We start from the raw sequence: 21,452 nt of genomic DNA, 5'->3' as shown, positions 1-21,452 counted from the left end.
ATACATGTATACAGTAGTGTTGGAGTTTTGACTTCTTGAAATTCTATTCAGGTAAATATTTGCAAACAAAGAAAAACAAGGGTGATAGAATTTTGAGCAGAGAAAACACTGAAAGCAGTTTATGATGTACAGCACGTCTTGAGCTACCCCTCAGTTCTTTATATATTGATGGAAAAAGGGAAAAATCGCTGTAGAGAGGCATCGAAACGTGCACATAGAAATAAAGTATATCAGGCAAAAACAAAGTTTGTACATTTCTGGCAAATTTAAAGTCAGTATTTAGTATGCCCACCCTTTTTCTTCAACACAGCCTCAGCTCACTTTGGTCATTTCTTGAAGTTGTTGTCAGGAATACTTCTTCATACTTCTTGAAGGACATTCAAAGCTCAGTTGAAGTCTGAGCTCTGGGGAGGCCAATCCATGACTGATAGTTACTAACTGTGACTGGGGTTTTTTTTCTATCCAGTTATGATGTTTCCTCATTGTGAGTGTGTTTGGGATCAGTCATGCCAAAAAGAAACTGTAGTATTGTATGGTGGATTAATCACTCCATGCCACTGCCACTTAATATCAATCCAGTTCTTGTATAATTTGGCATACTTCAATCTTTTTTCCCAAATTTCCTATCCTTAAGAATGGCTTCTTTGCAGCCTCCCTTGAACAAAGACCATTTATGATGCTTCTTCAGTGAACTTTAGATTAATAAACAAAAGGGTCAGATACATTTCTCAGGTTCTGTGTCAGGTCTTTGCTAGATTTTATTTAAAAATATGACTTTCACATACTGTTCATCCGCTGCAAGCCTGACACTTCTTTCATTCTCTACTTCTTCAGTTTCCAACAAAATATTTCGCCTTGGAAGCAAAGAAATTAGGGGTCATAAATGACACAAAATAGACATTATTGTGTATTTGAAAGAGCTCCTTGTGATTTTTATGAGACTTTGATAAAAAAAAAAAAAAAAGCAATAATCAAGATGTTCCTGTGGGTTTGGGCAAGGTTGACACAAGAAGGAAAAATACATGCGTAATATTGAGAATATTTCTACCTACTGGGAATACAAACCACCTTCATCAAGAAACTGAGCAGCACCAGTGTGTCTGAGTTAAGAATGCGCGGCTACTTCAGTCTGTTTTGCTTGGAGTTTTGTGTCCCAACTGCAAAGCCTCTATGACTTTTAGGATTATAATGAGTCTGTGGTAGTGTCTGAAGGGATTATTCCAAAATAGCATTGTTCTCAAATGAACTCCTCTTCCATAATTACAATCCAACGAGATTACTGAACATTATACAAAACAAAAGTTTTGGGCTTCGCTTTGTGAATTTTTTGTTCACTACTGGTTCATGATAAGGCTCAGAGTAGTCCCTTTGTTGCCTCTGTTTTTCCACAGTCAAGGTTAAAATTTTAAAGACTGGTATAACTGAAAGTCATAGCTTCAGTGACCTGTCTCTTAAATTTTGTAAGGAAGCGCACTGTTGCTATGTGCTGGATTCCTGAAGTACTTTCTGAGTAGAGCCCCTGCAGGGAAAACCTATTGCACCTTTTAAAGAAGTGCTAGTGCCAACGCTGCGAAAGAGACATATGAGACTGTGGACATCCAATTGATTTTCAGTCAACACATCCCTCACGTAGTCTTTTATGTGTTAAATTATTTAAGCACTGCAGCTTGAGGGAAGTGAGTTTATATCCTCCCAGAGGAGCAGGCAACTTACCTGTGTCACCGAGTATTTTGCATCAGGTATTTCACACAGATTCAACTGTATTAGTTAAATTGGTTTTCTCAATTGGCCTTTTCACCCGTGGGTTGAAAAGGTCTTAAGCTGGTGCTTTAGGGCATTGCACATTATCCTCACAGAGAAGGTTTCTATCATTACTACCATGTATTAGTAAATGGACCATTTCAAATTTCCCCTCCAAGCATCATTTTATCATCATACAATGGACTTTCCCCGGCGGCGTCTCTGATAAATGATCATACTCATTATTCTTCAAGGATTAGTGTCATAATCGATTTTGTCCGAACAGGCTGCATTCCACAATGTGTTCTTAATCCTATCCCCAAGAGATGCTGAACTTTGTCACATCCAATTAGGTCACATAAGTCAGTTAAACTGAGCAGCTTTTACAACTTCTTTTTTTACATGCTGTATAGTTGCTGAGCCATCCTTGGATAAGACCCGTCTTTATTCATTTCTGGCATTTGTAAAGGTTGTTGTGGGAGGATATTTGACATGCCTAGCATCTAATAGGTGTGGGGTTTATTTAGCATGCAATCATTCAAATATGCTTTTCATCAACAAACAGCACAGTTTACACTTTGAATTCAATTGTGACTCACATGGCAACTTAAAAAAAAAGAAGAAGAAGAAGAAGAAGATGATGTGTTCAGCCTTCAAGTCACTGGGTATCTTTGTAAAGCTGCCCTGTGTGTTCTCTGGCCCTTTGGTAATGGCTGCCCTGTACTCTATTCCCAGCTGCAAGATGGACCTGTGGTGCATGTGACATCTGTATCTGCCAATGGACGTGCTAAGCCTGTCAGCTCCACAGCACTGAGCCTGTCAGTCAGACTTGCTACGAACAGCCTGGGACCACAGCTGTCATAATGATCCAACAAAAGAAAAGAACAATCTGCTGATCTTCTCTTAGCCTGACTCAGACTGCGTGTGTTCTTAGCAGTAGTCAGTGGTCGGTTCAACTAATATAGACCAGATACAGAATATGACGATCCTTCCCTGGCAACATTTTAGCATGATAATGATGGCGATGAATAGCATTATACAACAACACAAATTAAAGGGATTATATCTACTGAACTCTGACAATGACTGCACTGATTAGTTCATTCCTAAGCACTGTAGCATTAAAAGGGGTAAACTATAATTGTGAGGGACAGTTGGATTGGTTTAGAGTAGGTTTCTTGTAATTAAATAAGCTGCATAGTCAATAAATGCCATTTTAGTTAGCACAAAATTACATCCCTAGTGTTTAAACCATTCTAAATAAATCATGGCCTAAGAGATCTCTGTTAGTTACAGGCATCTGTTTGGTACAATATACATAAAAATTGGGCCCAGAGGTACATTGCTCTGACTCTTTTTTTCTTTTTTCTTTTTTTTTTATTATACATATATATAACTTTGCCATTTAGAGACAACTGTGAAAAGGTTAGTATGTCAGGTATTCTGGGAGGGCAGTTGGTACTTTAATGGTAAGCGAGTGTATGAATAGAGCTTACAAGAATAGCCAATTATATTTTAACAAGACTGCTCTAGACTGCTGATACTTCATTGATGTATACAGGGCTAAAACCCCTAATCCCCTGGGAATATTGGTAAGGTATAACGAGGCAGTTATTCAGACAAGATCAGTTCTGCCAGCCAATCGTTACACAGGCTGTCACTGCTGATAAAACTTGATGAATTGCTTTGTATAATAGCTTTAATAGTGTATGTTATAGTTTTTATCCATTTGTCAGCAAGCAGTTGAAGATCAGGGGGATAGACTGTATTTCTATATCTGTTAAAATTGCACTGCAATAATCTATCATGTGAACCACATGGCCAGGAATTATAGACTGTATTAGATTTTGTTGCCATCTTACAGCAAAATATTAAACTGGCTGAGAGATCCAAGAAAAAGAACACACATTAAAAAATTTTAAAAAAATGAAATCCAAGGAATTAATGGAAATAAATATCAGTTTTAAGCAAAAGAAATTATACAAACTAATTTTAAGAATCATTTATTTGAAAACACAATAATACACATAAATAAGACACGCAACTCATCTACACATGAAGAAATATGATTATTTTTCAAGCAGCTGTATATACTATACATCTGAAATTGCATTGCACATCTGAAAAATACACACATACATATAAACACACACAGTGGGCCATTTATATGGATACACCGTAATAACATGGGAATGGTTGGTGAGATTAAAGTCCTGTTTGTGGCACATTAGTATATGTGAGGGGGCAAACTCCTCAAGATGGGTGGTGACATCAAACTTATTGGTAATGTCACAAGAAACACAATGGTGTGCTTGGTTTCAATGTAACTTTATTCTTTCATGAGTTATTTACAAGTTTCTCTTTGTTCACAGCCATTGACATGTCGAAGAGGTTAACACGTGAGCCCACAGCGTAGCACTCACCGCATGTCACTGGAGAGTGGCATTAGTCGAACATCCCTTCGGCAGATATTAGCTACTCACAAATGGCACCCTTACAAACTCCAGCTACTGCAGCATCTCAATGAGGATGATCCAGATCGGCGCACAGAATTTGCAGAATGCGTGAAACAAAAATTGGAACAGGACCCTCAGTTCATGCAGAAGATTTTGTTCAGTGATGAGGCAAACTTTTATGTGAATGGTGAAGTTAACAAACAAAACCACCGCTATTGGTCTGACACTAACCCACATTGGATGGATCCCACCAAGACTGTTGGAACAACAAAAGTGATGGTTTGGTGTGGTATATGGGGTACAACGATAGTGGGTCCATTCTTCATCAATGGAAACCTCAAGGCCACTGGATATTTGAAATTGCTACATGATGATGTGTTTCCCTCTTTATGCACTGAAGCTGGCACGTTCCCTGAGTTTTTCCAGCAAGATGGTGCACCACCACATTATGGGTGCCAGGTCCGAGCATTCCTAGATGAACCGTTTCCTGGAAAGTGGATTGGTCGTCGTGGGCCAGTTGAATGGCCCCCAAGGTCTCCCGATCTGACCCCCTTAGACTTTTATCTTTGGGGTCATCTGAAGGCAATTGTCTATGGTGTGAAGATACGAGATGTGCAGCACCTGAAACTACAGATACTAGATGCCTGTGCTAGCATTTCTCCTGCAGTGTTGCTATCAGTGTGTGAAGAGTGGGAGAAGAGGGTTGCACTGACAATCCAACACAACGGGCAGCACATTGAACACATTTTATAAGTGGTCAGAAACTTGTAAATAACTCATGAAAGAATAAAGTTATGTTGAAACCAAGCACACCATTGTTTTTGCTTGTGACATTACCAATAAGTTTGATGTGTCACATGGCCCTGTTCCTATTGAAAAAACAAAAGTTGTATCCAAGATGGCCGACTTCTAAATGGCCACCATGGTCACCACCCATCTTGAGGAGTTTGCCCCCTCACATATACTAATATGCCACAAACAGGACAGGACCAACCATTCCCATTTTATTACGGTGTATCCATATAAATGGCCCACCCTGTAGAATCCCAATACTTTGAGATAAAGAAGTAGAATTTGTGTTTGTTACATGAAAGGTGTCCTGAGCAGTGGAATCTGCCTCTAATCCTTTTCTAATACAAGCTCAGACTAACATACGGAACACAGGAAATGTGGTGCAGTAATTTTTTGTTGTTTTTGAACATAAAAATGTAGTTTAAGTTTTGTTGTTGCTGTGGAACAAGTTTTCAAGGATCCAATGGCTGTTCACTTGGAGTGACTCCACTTCTTGTAAACGAACGGAAGCTCTTGCAAAGGGATTTAAAATGACAGTTCATATTTTTTCCCCTCCACTGTTAGTGTTCAACAAATGCAGCCAGGATTGTAATGAGGCTATGGGTTGTCTTTGCCTCCTGTTACCCAAAGCAGAGTTTTAACAAGGGCATTGTGAAGGGAATGCTGTCATATGGCTGAGTGTGAATACAACGCTGTCTGCATTCAGATTGTAGTCTCACTCTCCCTGCTCAATGAATAATGCAAAACTAGCTAGTCAGGTGATAAATTCTCAAGTGTAAATCCACGAAGCACATCACTGATGTGACTGTATTTTGACAGTACATCGTCAGATGGAGAGGGTTCATACCAATCTGCAGAGAGCTGAGACAGGAAAACACTTCAGTGTTAACAGCTGCACTGTAACGGCTGACATTCGAAAGGATAAATGATCACAAATGCTTTGTTTCTGCGCGGATGCTCTATGAGTGATCAGATAAACATAATTATTATGTGTTCGCAATGAAATGGGAAAATTGCACCTGTACCTTTGGGTCATGGACCACCACCAGGTGTAGTCATACCCAATTATTTCAGTGGTTCAGGTAATGATAGGTGGAGAGCAACAATAACAGTCTGTAGTTATTCAAATACCATTTCATTTGAAACTCACAAGAAACAATAACTTAAACAGGGCATGGAAAAAAAATAGCTTTAATGTCATTTTCTATAATAAGAAAATGTTTCTGCTTTAATTTCAGTAGCTTTACACTGTTATTTAGTGCTTAGGTAACTAAGCTGACAGTTGCCATTAAGTTGCAGGTGGATTTGGCTGTCAGTATGAGGGTGACGCTGCAAAGGAGTGAATGAGGCTTAAAAGAAAATAAAACCATAGTGTTGTCAGCAAAAGACTCATGACAAGAAGCCTGTACTAGGAGGTGGTATGAAGCTGGTTATCAACTTGAGTTAATTCATTATTTCCTTGCACATTAATACGAAAGGTGTGACGTTGACCAATCACAATTATGGCTAAATAACTCTGTTTTATTTTACAAAGGAAAATAAAAATGTACTATGGGGAAAATATAGAGGTTATACCTAGAATATAAAGTGAAAGTAAGACAGCTGGTGCAGACAAATCAGGGGTGTGAGTGTGTGCGAAAGGAAAAGCGATGCACAGTAGTTTAGTATTAAAAGCACTATAAATGCACATGTGCTTTAAGTGCTTTGGTCAGTAAGACTTGAAAAGTGCCACTAAATTAATGAAGTTCTGCCTGTTTGAAGGCAGAAAGGAAAGTAATCAAAAAAAATGCTTACTGTGGAAGTTAACAGACTTATCAATATCATGACCGACTGTAATGAGTAGTCCATTAAATTAACATTTAAATGTGCACAAAACATTTTTAATTTTTATTCTTTCTGCTGCAGCATCATTGGCGTTTAACAGAGCAAAGAACATATACCAAAACAGAATTCAAATATAGGCTTAGACTAGGCAAAGTGTGAATTTGATGTAAAGTCCACCAATTTACAAATAAGTGCCCTGCTTTAGGTTCATATAGTCATGCTTATAGGATAATATAATTGTTCTAAATGTGCTTGCAGCAAACAATAACTACATATAAAAATAGAGAAATCAAGTTACATACAGCAATTTAAAAAATAAAAAAAAAAATCTCTCTGAGAGAGAAAATGGTTTTAACAAAAAGCAAGTCTTTAATTATGGCTGATAGAGGAATGTAAAAATAAAAGGCAATGGCAAAACTAAATTATAACCTGAACTGGGGAAGCTAGGATTAACTATGAAAACTGTGACATGAAACATGAACCGAAGCTTGAAAATCCTCCTGTGACTTCAAGTAAAGCTAGAAAGAAACACTAGACCTTTCAAAATAACACAGGAAACATGGAGAGACACAGACACGCAACATAGCCTTGGCAATGGAACATGTAGACATAAAACACGTGACAGACTGGGGACGGATGGAACATAAGGAGGTAACTGGGAACAGGAAAGGGGGTCGATGGCACGGGCATAACTTACACATTTAACATAAAGGACAAGACAGACTGCACAGGGGACACAAAGAGACTCCATAAACACAGAGACCTAAAACATAAACCAGACTAAGATTCAACTAAGACAACATTATCTCATAAGTCAAAATAACCAACCCAACTACAACCTTAAGAACAACACACAAACTAAACATTATTTTAACATAAGACAACAGCAAATAAATTCAAAACGCTGGGTCACAGACCCAGGCTCTGACAGGGCCCCAATAAGAAGAAAGAAAACCCAGGGTTAACCCCAAAGTTACTTGGATAACCCCAAACCCTGCAGTACACACCCCAGGACTTCATGATACTATGCAAACTCCTGGTAAATCTAAATCAGAAATATGAGGAGCACAGCTGACAAATTAAAAAAGTAAAACTTCTGTCAAGGTAGCGAATAAACAAAAGTGTAGAGAGAAAGAAAAATGAAAAGTTCATGACCTGAAGCATACCACCTCATCTGTAAAAGAATGTGGTGCTTCTGTTGCAGCTAGGGCATGTGTGACTGCCAATGTAACTGGCATTTGTCTGCGATTTCACTGCCACAAACAGAAGCAACAGCATGGATGTTCATACAGTTTGTATACTCAGATTCAACCAAATGCTTCATAACACAAAGTTGATACAAGCAGAAAAGGAATCCTATGCATATAGTCAAAGCAAGCCCAAAAAAAGAGGTCAAAGATAAGACGTGGAATTCAGTGACTGTATCACCTGATCTCAGAATAATCAACTGTCTTTTTTAAACATGATTTCATCCACATTTGCGATATTTACATTTTTTCATCTAAACTACTGAAAGGTTAATGCTTTAATTTCATCAACCCTTATGAACTGTTCATATGTATGTTTGTTCTTCATTTGAAGGTGTAGCTGTTCTACAATTTCATTTTGCATCGTTTAATGGCTAAAAGGCTTCCATTTTTTTGTTTTTAAAACACTAATTTTTGGAGAAAACATCCATGATAAGAAAATATAATGTTCTGTTTGACCTAAGACAAGGAAATATATTCATTTAACTATATACTTAAAGTGAAAATGTCAAGCATATTCAGGATCTCCATGCAAAATAATCACAACCATTAAATACTTACTGCTATATGAGAAAAAAAAAATCTCAGAGCTGCCATCTAGTTATAAGATGGACTATTTGTTCATTTAAAGCAGACTAGTTTGAATGTGTGGGACTTTCACATGAGTTTCCAAAACTCACTAAAATGGCAGCTTATGTGTCTTTATAATCTTGTGACCCTCAAATCCCTCTTTTGACCCCATTTTAACATCAGTTAGATTCATCTCAATTCTCTAAGAATAAATCTCAGTATAAATCATAAATACATTGATTTTTTGATGTTGTGTTCCTTGACTTGTACAAAATGTACCAAAAATTACTTGAACAGCACAAAATTCTTCAATGTTTTCATTTTTGTATGCGGGGTCATTTTAGAAAACATTATCATATCTGAGGGTAAAAGTGCAACATTTGGGGTATTCTTACTGCAGTTCAATCTCAAATTTTGGCCCAAACAGTAATGATTAAAAAAGGATTTTCTTCACATGTTTCTGTGCCTTTTAATAATTTAATTACAAGCTTTTTACGCTAAAGTACACCTTGACACCAGTACACATAAAACATTTTAGAAAGACCTGCAGGTTAAGAATGTTTCTTGTCCTACAATCATCATAAGCAGTTTGAGTGAAATTGACAGTCCAGAGCAAAAGGTGCAGAGAGTGATCTCTTTCAGAAATGCTTCTCACCGTGTTAACAGTGTGTTTTGACTAACTCAGTTTAGCTCAATTAGACATATTCTGTATTTTTAATAGAGTTCTAAATCTGTCTAAGACTAAACAGAAATCGTAAGAAAGTCTAGAACTAGATTAGAGCGTGTCCTTGATACAATGCTCTGTACTATGCACACACATTGACGGAGTGTAAAGAAGAACAGAGACCAGTGCACTTAAAAATGCAAGTGGTGCACAGGTGCATGCAGGCATGTGCATGTGCTATGGAAGGCAACGCAATTCATGTTTTGCCTACATCGCCACAGGCTCTCCTCTCTTCAAGCTTCATTGCTGCAACCAGTCTAACCACAAACATGGCCTGCTTAGACATTGATCTGTTGGTTTGATTTGGGCCCACTCCAAACCGGTACACATCCAAGTGATTTCTAATTATCATCACGGTAACACATGAAGAGGTAAGTTGACTGTAACACATTGGCATCTCTCTCATTAAGTCCTAGAACAGGAGAATGGCTTTACGTACAAGAGCAATTAAGCCTTGATGCCACTGCAGACTTACTCTTTTCCACTGGTTTACATCATTAGGGCTCAAAAGTGCTGCACTCTGCCTGTGGGAACCAGCTCCCAAGCCCTCAGAGCCACCTCAGATATCAAAAGGATGTTTGAATGTGCTTTGATTACGTGCACATTTTCAGAACAGGTGCAGTCAAAAAATCCCTTGCTCTGCCATGAAAATGAAAGTGTGTTTGGCTAATATGCCATTAGGATACTGAGTGTGAGACGCACAGCATTTATAATTAAAACTCTGGGTGAAAAGTATTTTGAAAAATAACCCTCACATGTCTATAAATGTTAATGGCAACAGCACGACAGTGAAAGTCAAACCTATTATTTTATACCTTCACACAGGAGCTAGATAATGCTTTATGACTAAACCGAGTACTTTACTATGCTTACTTTCTTTGTATATGGTTGTGTATGTATTATTTTTAACAGCTTATTATCATCATCATGCAACCAGAGATCTGAACAGTCACAGCAATCTGTTAGATATTTGTCATACCTGAACCCCTACTTGGCTAAAATCAGCTTTTTGGCCAATTCCCACTCAATGCAATTTTCACATATGGAGCCCAAGGGTGGGAAGAGAAGAGGAGTTACCCAAGAGGGCCATCCCTGTTATTTCTAAATCAACAACTGTGCCTAAAGCCGACTGCATCCAAATTCTGTCACTTGAAACCTGCCAAAACCCAGGCCTGTTTCTGCTTCCTACCAGCTTCCACACACTGTGTCCGATGGTTCCCTGCCTCAGTCCTCCTGCCATTCACATTCTGGTCTCTTGTTTCTTGGCAAATTAGACGTTTGCTGTAAAATACAAGCCACGCATGCTCAGCGTCTTTATGTTCATAGCGATGGAGAGGGAGGATTCTTCAGGCAACGACTGAGATACAGATTTCTAACTGCAGAGTTTTCCAGTAAAATATGCATACATCGGACACATGTGCTCCTTACTATGCACAATTCTGGCTATATATTTAGGGATCAGAGATGTTTCTTATTACCAAGAAAAATATTCCTGTTTATTTGGTTTTTTTTTTAAACATAGAAAAAGAAAACCCAGATCTTCCTATTAATCATATTAGCAGTAAAGAGCCGAGTACAAGAACATGGATGATAATTTAATGTGGTCATGTGACAAGGACAAGATGCAGAAATCCATTCTCCATATACGCAGAAATCTTAGGGATTGCCTAACATCAAACCTACGGATAGAATCTTTTTGTTTTGTTTTCTTAAATCAAATTTATAAGAACAACAAACAGTGCAAAGGTCAGTGGAGCATTATTAGCACATACTAAGTTGAACCTTGAGATGAAGAGAACTTTAGATAACAGATACAATAAGTGCTGCAACCTTGACCACACTCACCTCAGAAGTTTCAGAAAAACGCAAACAAGCCAATGCATCATGTGGCACTTTGATGCTGAACAATAACGGAAAACAAGGTTACAGGACCAATTATGAAGATGCTGCACCGGTATACATTTTTTTTCTACAAGGGCACCACTTTATACTCTCGGCTCGCTTTCCTGTTCCAATGTGAGATTTAGTTTCAGAAATAAAATTGCTTTGTTAGATTTAGCAGTGTTTGTATAATGTAGGATTTGCTATATATACAGTACAATAGGTTTAGCAACCATCTCTCCTTCTTAAAGGGGAAATGGTTTGTTGCTCCACCACCCATTCAGCAAAAAGGACTTGCATCAAAGAACAGACCATAAATGATGAATAGTTAGACTCGGTAGCTGCTGTTTGAGGGATTTCCGAGCAAATCTGAGCTGTTAGGAGCTATAATTCTGCTTAGAAATCAAATCTAACTTAAAAACAGCAAATATTGACACATTTACTATTTATTTTTAGTTCAATCAGCTGCTGTATATGAAATGCCAAAGCTTGTTTTCAGGACCCAATAAAGAATGAGTGGTTAACTCCAGCTGTATTAGTGAGGCAAGAGTCAACTTCTATTAGCTTGGTGGCACTTACATCTTGAAAAGACTTGAACAGCTCCGTCTTTCGCTCCCATAAGTGGTGTGCCTCATCATTGTAGTTCATTTTTACTTTTCTGAGTGGTGGGATCTCACAGAAATGTATACGTGCAGAGAAGGTGATGTCTGACTACAAAAGGTCAACTTTTTCACTCCCTCAGCTGTGTGAGTTTCACACCTGAGACAGGTTACTTGATTAGGGATCTCAAGAATCTGCTGCACATGTGCCTCACACTGGTGCATTTGACGCCATCTATACAAGTAATATTCCAGTTAAAATCTATCATATCTCCAGTAGTAATTTTTCAACAGATGTATTAGTTGACTTTTCGTTGTTTTCTTTATTTTAAATATGGTTTTATATGACTGTGTCCAAAGACTTGCTTGTTAAGTTAACTGGTGATTTTAAACTGGTTTTAGGTGCGGATGGATGGTTATATAATTTGAAGCTGTCCACTTTACAAACAAGCTAGTGAACAATTAGTTCAGTCAGTTGTTTTACAGTGTTCTTGTCTACAACCAGTAGTGGTGATTTAGCTTATTTTATTCAAACCTCTATTCTTCCTCCCAAATTAGCACAAAACAGTGTCAAAGGTTGTTTAACTAACTAACTACGGTACATCGTCCCAGGGATGACTGGTTGAGCTGGGTTATATAAATATGATAAATGTATAGTCTATTTCCCATGTATTCCATATATTGTCTATTACATTCATTATATATCCAATACATTTCTTTACTTTATGAAGCAGCGTGGAATAGCTTTCATTAGGTGAAAATGATCGTTGCTCAAGATTTGGGAGTTCGCCTTGTAATCGGAAGGTTGCCGGTTCGAGCCCCGGCTTGGACAGTCTTGGTCGTTGTGTCCTTGGACACCTACTGGTGGTGGTCAGAGGGCCCGGTCGCGCCAGTGTCCGGCAACCTCTGTCAGTGCGCCCCAGGGTGGCTGTGGCTACAATGTAGCTTACCATCACCAGTGTGTGAATGTGTGCGTGAATGGGTGGATGACTGGATGTGTAAAGAGCTTTGGGGTCCTTAGAGACTAGAAAAACGCTATACAGGCCATTTACCTTAACCTCCTAGGACCTGGCGTCCACATATGTGGACATCACATTTTGGGACGTCTAGACCAAAATACTTAATTTTTCTCTACAAGGGCCTGATATCCACTTACGAGGACATTATAGTGCCACTGTTCTATCAAAATTTGAAACAAATGTCCTCATATGTGGATCTCATTTTTCTCAAAAACAAAAATTAGGTAAAAAAAAAAAAAATCTGGTAATTCTTTAGGTCCCAATCAACCCAAATAGCAAAGAAAAATTAAAAATGCATGCCATGAAAGAGTTTGGGTCTTAGGAATTTAACATCAAAAAGACTGAAAGATTGAGTTCACTAACCATCACTTGGAACCCAAAAAAGCATCAACAAGGAAAGTCTGAGGTAAGGTCACTTAAGAATGATTAGTGTGCACAAAGAATGAACCTTGAGATGAAGGGAAAAAAGAAAACAGATAAATCTTGCCACATATATCCAGCACTTGCATACTGGAAAGTAACAAGGTTACACTTTCTACTTTCAAGGATGCTGTGAGTCATCAAAGGAAAACTGGCTTTACTGTAGGCCCTGTCACCCAGTGTAGCTGCTGGGCAATTTGTCAGCACCAGAATTTCTTTATTTGTCCTGTGAAAAATATATATACATGGTACTACCCTGATATCATAGTTGCAAGGGAAATGTACTCCAAGTAAACTGATGTATGATCACAGTACACGGGCAACACATCTTTTGTAGGAATAGGTGCCGTAAAAAGACACGTACACTTGGCACAACTATATAGATAATCCTCTGAACATTCAGTCGCTTCGCTATACATTTTAAGACAGCTTCAAGTATAGAGCAATCATAGTTTTAGAGTAAGGTATGATTAGTCTATAACAACCAAACAGCTTAACATGATGGGATTATAGTGAACAACATGAGGGACCTATTAGGGAGATTTTAGAACACGGACATAATTCCTGGGGCTGGAAAGTGTGATAATGTGCAAAAAGCAATGCTGACAGACAGTCTAAGATAAGTGGAGCCCCACAGTAATGTTTCTGCAATAATGCATATCATGGGTATATGTCGCAGAGCAGAAATACAGGTTGACAGCTCGGTGGGTGGAAGAAGGAATCCAGAATTTGTTTGGTTAATGTACAGAACCAGTGGGAATAAATTACTACATGAATAAGGTAGTCATACTGAGTGAGCTGAGGACTGTGTATGTGTTGTAAATATATTGGCATTTCAGATTTACATATTGTAATACACTTTATTTAGAAAATGCCATAAACGGCATTTATAGTCTCTCCTTCATTGATTTCCTGTGATATTAGGTTAAAAAAAACACTTTTTTTCTTTTTGACTTAAATGCAAGGCCACCTGGGTTGGCTGGAAGACTGTTTACTTAGCCTGGCAGGGCGAAGGACACTGTCTCAGCTGAACTATGGACACGCACACACATACATGTACTGATACTGATAAGCACTCACTGACGCATCACCCTTCCTACCCCAGATCCAACGCCACCTCCAACGCTTACCCCTCTGATGTGGACATTGGGTCAGCTGGAGGCGCAGTTGAAGATTGCCGCGGTCCCAGATCAGATGTACACACTGGAACTCTTTCCCATGTTGCTTGTCTGTGTTTATTGTGCTATGGTGTGTTGATATCTGTGCATTCCTGTATTATCCTTTTGTGTTACACATTTCGGTGTTTTTTTCCTCGCTACCTAGCCTGACCTGTCTCCCCAATGTGATGTTTGTGTATTGTATGTACGGTCAGCAAGGTCTGTCATCTCGGTTGTGGGCAAAAGACCTGCAACTGACGAATAAAGGCTATCTCATCTCTCTCTCATCAAATGCGATGTAATGTAATAATAGCCATTTAATTAATGTGAAGTATTCACATCAGACTCAAAAAGGAAATGTTCCTCATATTACTGGTTAACTCAAAATTACTGGGTTTTCTGGTTATAGAGTAAGGTTTTCTTATTTCCATTATAGGGCTAAAGCACAAAAAAGCCTTTGTGTAAATGGCGAATTTATACTTAATGTTAAAGGTCTACAACCGGCAGTTGTACCACAATGAGCAAGTGATAAGATACCTAACATAAAATTGCTTCCAGGTAATCATAGGTCTTTGAGCCAGAACCACCTGCAGGGTAATAGTCCATTCTCTTTTTCTTGGGAACAAGTTAATCTTATTCCAAGTTAATCATGTGTGGATCCCACTTGAAGAGCATATCAAAATTACATTGACCATGTGGTAATAGTTAGGTTAAACTGAAGATAATGTTTAATACCTGCAGTGGCATTTAAAATAAGTAAATAATGATGTTTGCGGCCAGCTCGAAATATTTCCCCTGGAAGAGCATATGTCTCAAAATTGAGGGACGCGATTCATATTAGAAATTAAAGTGCTCATGCTGATAGTGGCTTTCGTGCTCGTGTTTATCAGATAGGATCTACAAGTTTACCTATCGTGGTCCCTCAGTCCTCCTGAGCTGCCCACTCCAGGCTTTGTTTTCTCTCTGTCTCCCTCTCCTTTCTCTATGCTTGTGTGTACATCCGTGTTCATGAGCGGGACTCATCATGGGTTCCTGCTTCTGGCTGAACACGCCTGCAGCAATCAACCACCTGTTCCAGATGATCTCATCAGCAGGCCAGTACTTAAGGTGGTGGCTGAGATTCATTCTTTGCTGGATTGTTGAACTATGCTGTTAGTAAAGCCCTGGCTCTTTAGTCTAGTGTGTTTCCCTTACAACTAATCTCATTGTTCTTTCCTTCGTTTTACAGACCTTCTCTGGATTTTTCCCTCCCTGGAGTGCTTGGAGAGACTACCTGAGCTGAATGAGAAAGGAGAGTTTGGATTGCTTGGATGGCCCTTTTGCCTGGATCCCTGGAGCCTCTGTTTCCCCCATCACAACCTGTATATATCACCCTGTTGTTTTCACTGTGAATAAATGCGCAAAACCTGACCTCTGAGTCCTGCCATTGAATCCATTCCGCCCAGTGTTCTTATATTACCATTTTAACATTTGTTCTAGTAAGTAGTGCAGCCCAGGTACATGGGGTAATAGCCTTAGTTTGAGTCATAAAAAATGTTTTGAACAACTTTAGCCCATTTAGCACCAGCACCACTTCTTGTGCCCATTCAATCAGAAGATACTGGAAATAGAAACTTTGACCTGCTAGAAATGTAACGCAAAACTTTCTGCACAGTTTGTCTTGAGCAAAATATCATCTGATTTGCGATCCAGACAAAAAAGATTTTAAAAAATGCAATTTTTTTTTAATTAAAAAAAAATATGTGGAGCTCTGGTAACAGTGTATTTTATCTCCATTGTTAGCTTGTGAAAAGAGAACATAGTATTAGAACATTTACTAAAAAAAATACTGATAATTATGCTATCCTCAAAAGTCACCCACACAAGAAAACAATGAATGTTAAGTTAAATAACGAATTGTGAAAAATACAGTATGACATTGTTCTCACTCCATCTTGCTCAGCATGAGTAGATTTTCCATCTGCAGTATTGGCTTCCTGTCCATAGAGACCCTTACATAATGTATCTGATAAGCTCTGACTGTCCCTGACATCCTCTCACTGAGCTTTTCATATTGCATGAGCATTAAACCTTAGGCACACCAGCCAATTTGATATGTATACACATTCTGTCTCCAGTGGTTATACTCTGTAAGATTACCTTCTACTTTATGCCACCTGGATTGTTGATATCACAATAAAAGTCCTTTGGGGTATCGGGTTTATTCAATTTCACCACCTAATTTCTTAAATCTGAGCTAGGATCCCTGTGGCTGTGTGGTAATACTCAGGCACTAGAACATTAAACTGTTTAGTTAAACTTGCTCTGCATGCCAAAGGGGTAATCCTATATTAGAGATGAGACCAAAAAAAAAATCCCACAGACTCTGGCAAATACAGAAACCCTTTAGACTGTGACAGCAACATAATCGCTTCAGTAACCATTGGCTTATTTGTCTGCCTGGCCCATTTTGATTTACTGTGTGACAACTACCTCAAGCAATAAGAAAGAACCAGTGAGTCCAATCTGTTAAAAAAAATGGAGGGATGGGGGGTGTTGAGAAATGCTCCTCAGATATGCCCACTCTCTATTGTGTTAATGTCTCCTAAGCAAAAAAGAAAGCAATAGCTGATATGTCTTTTGTTGACAGTTGCTCTGACATTAATACCGTTTTTGTACCTTTTCCATTATACAGAGTGTCCAAGAGAAAGGCGTCTTTGTAAACTGGGATTATGGGCATCTGTTTGCACTTTGCAAACAGTGGCTGTTCATGAATTCAGAGCACTAACTCATCCGCTGTTTGTACTGTATACTCCAAGTGTGACCTTCGCAGTGCACAACGGCCTTTACTGTGAACTCCCACTCTGTCTTACCTCTGTAACAACAGGGGAGCAAACCTCGCATTTGTATCCAGCATCCTCTGACTGCTCTTAATGAAATGATGCTACTTCTCTAGAAAGAAGTGTGGGTTTTTTAAAGTGTTAATTGTTTTTTTTAATCAAATTAGGAATTAGCATAATATAATTCATGAAAAATAGAACTTTACTGACCCCACAGGAGAAATAACAATAAAATAGAAAATTTGAATTTAAAGTTTGTAAAACAGTAAGCAGCTATTTCCCAGTGCTGAAATATATTCTAGAACAAAAGCAGTATAGTTAAATGATAGCTTTTATGGAATTTAAAGAATATTTTTATTGCAAAACACCTGTGTGTTTCTCATATGGTAGGCAAAGTGTGAAATAACACATATGTCTAATATTCATTTGACATAGAATTTCCACTGTTACTGTTAAAAGTTCCCGTTTTGATTAGATGAGACTGTTATACAAACTGAGACCGTTGGAAAGCAGATCCAAAAAAGAAACAAGGGTAGAGAAATGTGCACATTAGTGTGTTGTGCTGAAGATGATTGCACCACACAGTGGATGGTAAACTTCATTCGTCAAGTATTTCAGCATTTTCTGAATCCACTGCTGAGAATCCTCAACCCTGCAGACAAGCAGAGGAAGACTAACAATAAAAGAAAATTGGTCAAAACTTAACAGGGTTTCAGTGAAGGGCTATATTCAGTCAATACGCTCAATAAATGCTTTGGCCTGTTAAAGCTGGTATAGCTGAAAGGCTTAAATCAGCTAGACCAAACAACAAATAAATGTTTCACTTACTCCAGGTTTAAACAAGTGGGTTGGTAAAATGAGCTGTCATTGAACATGTTGGTACTTGTAACTGTATGGCTGTGACTTTTGCACAGCCATACAGTTTAAAAAAAAATGCTGCAAACATGCTAATAGCACTAAAAGAATGAATGAAACAATGCGTCGACTTTTCTCCTCTTTTCAATGAGCTGTGCTTTTGGAACACCAACTGGATCACTAATTGTGTCTAAGGATGGATGCTTCTGCACACTTGCACCAGATGCACAATGCATCAAAGCCTGATGGGTGGTTTAAGTGGAGCCCTCATTTTTACTGTTTGAACAACATTGAATAAATGTTGAAGTCACTGAGCCACCTTCGAGTATAGAGAATGTGAAGCAACATTCCTTTCTTGCTGAGATGTGTGTAAAGTGAATAGACAAAGAAAAATTTTACACAGCTGCATTTTCAGCAAAAAGTGCTTTTCGAAGCAATATGCATGGCCATACCCTGAATTACAGGAAAATCTTCAGTTGGAAAGAGTTGTGTTTGTCTTGAACATAAAAAATTCTTACTTAGATTTGCATCTCGTTTCACCAGAAATTTGTTTACTTGCTATTTGTCTTCAGTCTGTTTGTCTGGCACCTTTGGCAGGCAATGTTCCCTCTAAGCTGCGTGCGTGGGCAATTGCGCACTGCTGGCACGGTCTCCGCGCACAGAAAATCTGCGTTGCGCACAAAAAAGAAAAAAATCTAACCTGAATTGAAATGTCAAAATTAATACTTTAACAATTCTGTTTTGCAGTGTTAGTCAGTAAGTGACTGGCTGCTCCCGTATAGGATTAGAACGATGCCACCTTATCACACAGTCCAGCTAATAATACGATTCACATTTGTATATACGCAGCTAATCAACGTCGTTGACAGGCTATGACAGCGTCCTTATGTGCCGACACCGGTGTTTTAGCTAGCAAAGCGGTGTGGCTGATGTGGAGTGAAGCCACGTTAATGACAACATGTACAACCATTGGAGATGTGAGCAGGACAGGAACAATTGACGGAAAAAGTGTGGACTTTATACCAGTTTTTAAATTGTGTTGATCGGCCACGTAAAACCAGAGTTATGATAAAAAATATTTGCACTGTTTGGTTTTCTTCCTGAATAATATCGTTTTTTATATTTACTGCGGGAAGAAACGGTAAAAAACGGCGTTTTATAAGGAAAACGCTCAAAAGCGCTCTCCGCCTGTGAGCAAAAACAACACCAAAAAAAAACCCCACCTTTTCCTATTGGTCATAAAATGTACCATGTGTTGTGTCAGAACAATGAGGCGACTGCTGAATGTTACAGGTTGTAACAACCCTTTTGGGTTATAGCACCACTAGGGGGGGTTGCCCTATTATTGTAGTAGTTGCGGGAGTCTCCTAGTGGGTGTTGTTGTTGTTAGCAGCGGCCATTCCATGCTGTACATGTTCAATTCTACGAGGAAGTACCTTAATGTTGTAACGACCTGGCACCGGCGACTACCGAACCCCGGACATGTATGTACGGACAGAGTAGAGCCGTGGAGACCTGGCTCGTATGGTCTTACGTTGCTGTTAAGAAATAAAGGTCTGTTGTTTAACCTAACTGACTGGCTTCGAGTTAGCCGGCTAACCTCCACACCACATGCCCACTGGACCTGCTAGCCGCTCCTTCCTCGCCAGACTGCTGTTACAAAGTGGCGCCCGAACATTGTTCTCTGGATCTTCATCGTCATCCGGACCGACAGACGGTGGGCTCGGATATATTTCCCATGTTTTTCAACGATCGACACTTCGGCTGAGGTGGCGTGTTTTTTTTTCTCTTCGTTTGGCTGTATTGGCCGGGCCGATAGGACCCCGTGAAGGAGCTGACTCCCCGCGATTTCAACGATATTTGCAGGCGTGGAAGACCACCGACCCATCGCTTGACACGCTCGCCTGCCGAGGGAGAGTACTCCGTGAGTAACTGTGCGGTCCGTCGGACCACTAACTCAGTGCTATTGGACCGTCACGACATCGGCGGTGCTAAAGCTAAGGCTAACGCTACAGTGACTTTGACTCAGTGTTCATTCAGAGGGACGTGTTGTTTTGTGTGAAGCATCGAAGCATCAGAGTGTGCACGGACGCTTTCTGTCTGACGGATATTAACGCTTAGGTACTGTGTGTGAACGCTCTTTCACTTTGCCATAACTTTTGTGGGAGAGAGTGGTTTCGGCCATACTTTTGAAATGGCGTCCCACCCAGACACAGGGAGCGAGGGAGACGGCTGCGACTCGGATGCTGAAGCTCCCAGCCTGACAAAGTACATCATCCCTCCCGCTACCCCTCATGACCTCAATCTTAAGGTGGAAAGCTTGCAGGAAGAGGTGGAGAAACTGCGAGTCTGCTTGCACGATTCGCTGGAGCTACAAAAGAGCCTTCTGAAACACTTGGATAGTGGCGCGAGAGGGGAACCAGGGGAGCAAACATCTCCTCAGAGAACCCCCAACCCAGTGGCTTTCTCCACACCATTCACACAGAAAGGGATTAATGCAGAGCCCCCCTCGCTTCTCCAGCGTCAGTCGGCAGAACTCTGCAATACATCGAGGATGATCGCCGCAGCGCTGCACCAGGCCAAGCTGGAGCCGCCAGTGTTCGCTGGTGACGGCAGAGTGTCACCGGAGGAATGGCTCCAATCAGTGGACAGCTACAGATCGTCGCTGCGCCTAACCGACTCGCAGGTTCTGAGTGAGCTCCCTCACTTCCTCAAGGGAGAACCCAGTAAATGGTTTAGGGCCCTCAGCTCTCACATTACTACATGGGCACATTTTTACCAACTTTTTGAATCAGTGTTTGTGTCAGCTGATAACCAAGAGCACGTTTGGCGGGGCATCCTTGATCGCGTCCAATCATCGGAGGAGCCCCTCCCAACGTTTGTAGCTCACATGCTCGGTGAGTTTAATAAGCTAAGATGCCCGCCGCCGGAGCATGAACAGATCGAGCTCATATGTAAACATTCATTGGAGAAGTATCGGGTTGCGTTGTACGGTACGCCGGTCCCATCGGTTATGGACCTACTGCTTCGCGCGCACGAGCTCCACACAGCCTTAGGGCCGGTTGGCCGCTCAACCCCTACTTCATCCCCTAGTGTTGCAAGCGCGAGAGAACCACATTGTTTTAAATGCTCCCGCCCAGGGTTTACCACACGCACGTGCCCAAGTTGCACCTGGGCTGCCCCAAAAGAACGAGGTGCTACCAGACCCAGGGCAACCTCCCACCGACCTCTCCCAGGCCCACCGCCGGGCCTGGAACTGGTCGATGCTGAGGGGCTGGATTCACTGCCGGCAGCTCGTGCGGCCAGTCAGCAGTCGGGAAACCCCCGGGGGGGGAGGACATTTCAATGA

At 40.1% G+C, this 21,452-nt stretch overlaps 1 protein-coding gene across 1 annotated transcript; it reads left to right on the top strand.

Annotated features, from left to right (window-relative positions):
- The first annotated feature begins 20,155 nt into the window (after window positions 1-20,155).
- Window positions 20,156-21,452, top strand: LOC148102802 (uncharacterized). Its single transcript, XM_087841345.1, has one exon. The coding sequence runs from the start codon at window positions 20,298-20,300 to the stop codon at window positions 21,450-21,452; it is 1,155 nt and encodes a 384-aa protein (XP_087697471.1). The 5' UTR covers window positions 20,156-20,297.

Source organism: Neolamprologus brichardi, chromosome 5 (genome assembly GCF_056152115.1).
Source record: "Neolamprologus brichardi isolate AB-2024 chromosome 5, ASM5615211v1, whole genome shotgun sequence".
In the NCBI taxonomy this organism is placed as follows: Eukaryota; Metazoa; Chordata; class Actinopteri; order Cichliformes; family Cichlidae; genus Neolamprologus; species Neolamprologus brichardi.
The sequence above is the reverse complement of the archived record's forward strand: the minus strand, read 5'-3'. Positions and strand labels throughout refer to the sequence as shown.

Bases quoted from the DNA above. Each gene is read 5' to 3' on its own strand.
- LOC148102802 (XM_087841345.1), top strand. From the start codon at position 20,298: ATGGCGTCCCACCCAGACACAGGGAGCGAGGGAGACGGCTGCGACTCG.